Below are 5,746 nucleotides of genomic sequence, written 5' to 3'. Positions count from 1 at the left end.
AAACCCTAGAGTAGGAGAACAATGTACGGATACACTGTTATCAAGACGTCTTATGTCAACGGTTTAAACTATAAAGATATGTGTAAAAGAAACTTCTACCTAATATTATAAAATTGATATAAAATGTCACAGTAACCGTACATCTGTTTTATATAAGTTGTTATGCTAAAACAACGTATTTTGTTATATTTTGTTTTGTATTAAATTTAAGAAATTGTTATTAGCACTCTTAAAATCTCATTTGGCATTCCAAACTTTCTATAATTAAAAAGAAAAATACATTTGTCAGGAGTGTATAATAAATTTTTTTTAAATGCTAATAACAATTCCTTAAATTTAATGTGAAATAGTAAAGATGTTTAGTTTCATCATCCACCTAAAACATTCCCTTCTAGACACATTATTAGTTGAGGGTCAGAATAATAATTTATATTCCTCATCATCCCACATCTCAAAAAGTAATAAGAGTACAAATTACTGTTGTTAATCATGTTCTTCAAGTACCACTCTCTTACAATTGAAAATTTAGATATTCTATAATCCACTTCAGTGCAATATTGATCACATCTCAAAAAGTAATAAGAGTACACATTATTAGTTGAGGGTTAGAATAACAAATCGCATCATCTCTTCAAATTTAGATATTCTATAATCCACTTCAGTGCAATATTGAAAATTTTAAGGAAATAGTTTTGCTCACTACCTTTAAGCGGTGGTATTGTTTACTATTTTTTTTTTATTATTAGGTGAATTTAAATTTTGAGATATATATAATAGATAGACATAATTAAATCTTAAAATTAAATTCATCAAAAAGTAATAAATAGGATAGTAAACATTAAAAGATAAACAAAAAAACACCCAAATTATAATCATCGCCCAACAAGCTCATGGGCCAACATTGAACCCAGAAAAAAATAAAATAAAGCTGATTGGCCAAGAAAAGTTTATTGCTTCAGCAATAGGCACCACCTATTATATTCCTTCTTTTAGTATATTAATTGGAGCACTTCTATACGTTGTTTTCTTCTAAATTTGAAGAAGGTGTAACACTTAAATGGGAAATTATATAGCCTTACAAGGATGATAACTTGATAACATTTTTACAGTTGAAACTTCCAAATAAATAAAAGGTTTGAAAGTGTCATCTAATGTTAACGTTTCATTGTTAGACTCTTGTGGTTACACGAATGCATTCAATTTTAGATAACGAATTTGAATCACACATCATGATATATTTTATCTTGATCGGTAGCTTAGTCTTAGGCTCGCAATCTAACGAATTTAAATATAATTATCATAATATACACGATAGTGCTATTCATACATCTCTATTTATCTTTCACACCTTTGTTAATTTTTGTCCACTGATCTTCTTCAATTAATTCGATCTGATGACTAAAATTTAAAAAAATTATGTAAAAGATAAAAATAGATATATCGATAGTACCACCGAATATAAATTCATAACTTGGGCCCCAAGAATCATCGGTTCGTGTTTTTTATAGCCCCCAAACCCCTTAATGCTCTCCATCAGCATGTTCCAACCGTGAAGTGCACACAACAGAAAAACAGGGCCAAATCCGTGAAACAGTTAAAAAAAAAAAAAAAAAAAGCAGAGAGACAATCACTTTTCCCCTGCTATAAATACCATAACCCACCACCTCCATTTTCTTCAGCTCAAATTTCCTCACCTTCTTTTCATCGACTCAAAAACCTTCCAAATTTCCAAAAATCCAATTAAAAAAAATATATATTAAAATTTAAACATAAATATGAGAACCGTAATTGCTTTCTCTACTGCAACTCCGGTGGCAAAATCCCCACTGGAATCATCCCTGCCGCCAACTGCAACAACCATGGGGCGGCAGCAGCAGCAGCAGCACTCGCCGTGGCACTCTCCGGTGCCCTACCTATTCGGAGGCCTGGCGGGGATGTTGGGTCTGATTGCTTTTGCTCTGTTGATCCTTGCCTGCTCTTACTGGAAGCTTTCGAGCCGGTTGGAGGACAGAGAGGGAGGCGAGCGAGACCTAGAGAGCGGCGGCGGCGACGAGAAAGGCGACGGGTCGAATAAATCAGTGAAGGTGTTCGAGGAGAAGATTTTGGTTATTATGGCGGGGAATGAGAACCCAACTTTCTTGGCCACGCCGGTTTCCGTGTGCTCGAAAGCTGCTTCTTTCGGCGGCGCTGACGATCATGCCGACGAACAGGGGATGAGCGAAGAAGTAAATAAGGAGGAGAGCTCCGAGAAAGTGACAGAAGAAATAGGGTCCCATGATCCCGAAGAACCCGAAAATATTCGGAACCAAGACGATGAATCGGAGACTCAGCAGAGGCGATTACAAGAAGGACAAGTACAACATGAAAACCAGTGAGCTTAACTCAGCTTGCTCTGTTTCAGTTTTGGCATATATTTCTTGAGAGAGGAAGAAAAACAGAGTGCTCTGTTATTTTTCTGGTGGGGTTTGGGGTATTTCTATGTTTTGATCCGGAAAATGCAAATTTTGTATGAGATTTATTAGTTTTGATGAGATTTGACATTAAAGCAGAATTAATTAGTTGCAGTTGACGTTAGAGATTTTTGTTCTTATCTTTCCAGCTTAATTGTTAAATAGAGCCGTATTGCACTAATTAAGAAGGATAATTTATCTTTCTTTGCCTTTCTCCCCACGCATTTTCTAAACATAGGAAAAGCTTGGATTTGGAGCACAAGAAATTCTAACGATACTGAGTTCCATCTTGATGGAGGTTTTACGTTTAAATATCATGAACGCTAATGAAGCAAAATTAGGAACAAAAAACAAAATTAGCTACCAGTCAGAATCATATTATTATGTAAATCTTCTCCTTGAATACCACTAACTCAAAAACATTATGGGAATGAGATTGGTATAAAATGTTGTGGTGTCACGGAATAATTTTTTAATTGGAGACACTGTATTAGAGATAATATATATATATATATATATATATATAACATTTTATAAATAATTAAAAGTACGAGAATGACGTTCCAGTAAGATTATTTTTAGAAATTTGGGACATCTCCCAACTCCCAACTCAATGCCCGGAAATTTCAGATTGGGGCACGAGAAAGCTGAGAGACATACACGTGTATAATTTTGATTGGGTTTGGTCCACTGGAAAGCAACGTGTAGGCACGAATCTTTGAGTTGTCCGCTGTGCGACGCCACGCGAAGCCGCGTCCCCGCATTAAATGCGCGCGAGTTTTATCATGAGTCCGTATCATTTTCTCAAGGATTGTTTGTTCTCCATTTTCGGTGTTTTTCGCGTACTCTTTTGTTTTGTGCAGTTATAATTAAAGGCGTTACAATTATTTTGTAAACACTTCTAAATGAGTCATATTTTATTCAATTGTTCACTTCACTATATATAAATTAGCCCAATCACACAAATTTGTGTTACCACAAAGGAAAGAAAGCTTAATATAGCATTTGCTCTCAAAGACAGATGAAGCGCAGGTGTTTATTCCCTCTGCTGATATTGCTCATCTTGCTCTTCTCTAATGGTATATTAACATCTAATCTCTTCTTAATATCGGTTTCTTTCTCTACTTTTTGCATTTCCTAAATTGTTTCGTCATCATGTGCACTTGAAGGAGAGGAACGAAACTGCTCGAATGCTCCGATCCCCGTTAAAAAAATGCTCAAAATATAGATGTGTCATAGCCTGCATGGACGACTATAATCAAAGCTTCATCAATCGTGGTTGCATGGATTACTATACATGTTGCTGCAAAGATTTAGAGTAGGGTACTCGAGCTCCTGTGGCCGATTCTCCCTCTTCTTGTATCACTTATATCCGAAGAATAATAACAACAGTTGACAATAATATTTGGCTTTGTAGCCTAATTTAATTGTTATAACAAATCCAACAATTGTTTTGCAATAGACTAAGGGGAGGGGATGATTTGAACTCGGGACGCAGTTGATTTAAGGTAAAAGCCTTATCCACCAAAGCAATCCACCACTTGCTAACAAATGCAACAATTAAATTCCGCCAATAAACGCTATCATCACTTCTTACCAGAAACTTCATCCGGGGTTTTGGTAGTCTTCTGACTGCATGAACTGTGTTCTGAAGCTCCGCCCATATGGCTTTGTACACCATCCTCTGCCTATTTACAGCCCACTGTCCCTCAAATGATGAGGAGACGACATCAATGACCACATGCCCGCCATCCCCGTTCATATCTTCGATTTCTACAGTAACGGATTCCGCATTTAGCTCCCCCTTGATCTTTTTTCTTCATGGATTCTATTAGTGGGGAGTCAATGGAGCCAGCATTTCGGACGCTTGAAGCTCGAGGACTGAATCTCCTCACACCACCGTATTCCAATCTCATATTGCTCCTGTTTTCATTGCCAATTGCTCTATCGTGCAAACAATCTGATACTCTGGCTCTTAAATACCAACAGAGTTTTCCTTGGTTGAGAAAGTAAGGATGGCAGAGCTCGAGTAAGGGCGCACCATGATTGAGTTGGCGGCCATTGTTCCCTGTCTACACCTCTACTTGAAACCCTAATAACTCTAAGCTACGTAAGGTCGCACTCTAATGCAAGAATTGAGCGCCTGCACGAATATGATGGTACGAATTAAAATTGGAAAGAATAAATGATACAGCAAACATCAAGTTTTGCTAACCCAGTTTCATTTGAACATTACCCCCTGCAAGTTCGAATAACAGTCAATATTAAGCCATATGGGACTGCTTCTGAAAGCGCTTCTAACTGCGTTTGGCAGAAAAACATAAAAACGCTTTTACTCATATTATCTTTTTGAAGAAACTCAACATTTTTATAATACGAGCTCTTCTAGTATAAGCGCTTATGAGCAGGTTCCTATAGAAGCATTCCCAAACAAGCGCTTAAGAATCTGTTTGGAACTGCGTTTAGATAACCAACTAAAGGCGCTTCTAGTAACATTTGGCAAAAGTGCTTTCATGAGAAGCATTTCCAAACTGGCCTTAAACTAAAGGGTTCAAATTTTATCACTAGCTGTACCAAAGGAAATAATCATTTCCCAGTTGTTGCAGAATCCTTCAACTAAATTCACATTAATCTTCAAAACTCACACTACCAAATCCAGTGATTACCCCCTAATTTCCATATTTAATTAAATCTTGACTAACCCATAAAAAACAATCCACTTTTGAAGCCGTAAACAGTAAAAACAGAAGAAAAACCAGCACCGAGGTTAAAAAATAAATATGTAAACTTGCAACCAGAAGTATAGCAGCCTATATATTCATAAATTATGGGAAAAATGATGAAAAACATAGAAACGAGGGAAGAGGAAGCGTACTTACCTCGCATGTGATGATCCTACCACTTACCAATTATACACTGCCAGTTCTCTATTATTTCCTCGTGTCAGCCATGCAATATGTTTCATCCACCTCTCTCTGTATAACTCTCCTCGTGTCTTTTCTGTTAATTAACACTGACAAAATTCAATTTGCAGCTTTTTAAAATCGAATTTCTTAGTTCACTACATCATCAGCCAGAGCTACATGATTATGACCTTAAAAAGTCTGCCCTAATTGTGCTTAAAAATCTCTTTAAAGTGGATTAGAAAGAGAAAAGAAACATGTTTGAGTGGAGAAAGTGGGATTGTTACATATAAAGATGGCTATTTAATTATGGTGTTATCTAGGGGTGGATTCAAAAAATCGAAAACTGAACCGGACCGAGGCCGAAAAAAACCGAACCAAAATTGTCAAACC

The 5,746-nt window shown here is 36.5% G+C and overlaps 1 protein-coding gene and 1 long non-coding RNA gene across 2 annotated transcripts; both read left to right on the top strand.

Moving 5' to 3' along the window:
• Positions 1–1,652: 1,652 nt before the first annotated feature.
• On the top strand, positions 1,653–2,574 carry LOC103442530 (protein GLUTAMINE DUMPER 5-like). The gene has a single exon (XM_008381333.4). It carries the CDS (start codon positions 1,776–1,778, stop codon positions 2,373–2,375), a length of 600 nt encoding a protein of 199 aa, XP_008379555.1. The 5' UTR covers positions 1,653–1,775; the 3' UTR covers positions 2,376–2,574.
• An 860-nt stretch (positions 2,575–3,434) lies between these two features.
• LOC139192028 (uncharacterized) lies at positions 3,435–3,872 on the top strand. The gene is made up of 2 exons (XR_011575797.1): positions 3,435–3,529; positions 3,620–3,872. It is a non-coding gene; the product is annotated as an uncharacterized lncRNA (long non-coding RNA).
• Positions 3,873–5,746: the final 1,874 nt, after the last annotated feature.

The sequence above is a fragment of the Malus domestica genome, chromosome 15 (genome assembly GCF_042453785.1).
Source record: "Malus domestica chromosome 15, GDT2T_hap1".
NCBI lineage: Eukaryota > Viridiplantae > Streptophyta > Magnoliopsida > Rosales > Rosaceae > Malus > Malus domestica.
The sequence above is the reverse complement of the archived record's forward strand: the minus strand, read 5'-3'. Positions and strand labels throughout refer to the sequence as shown.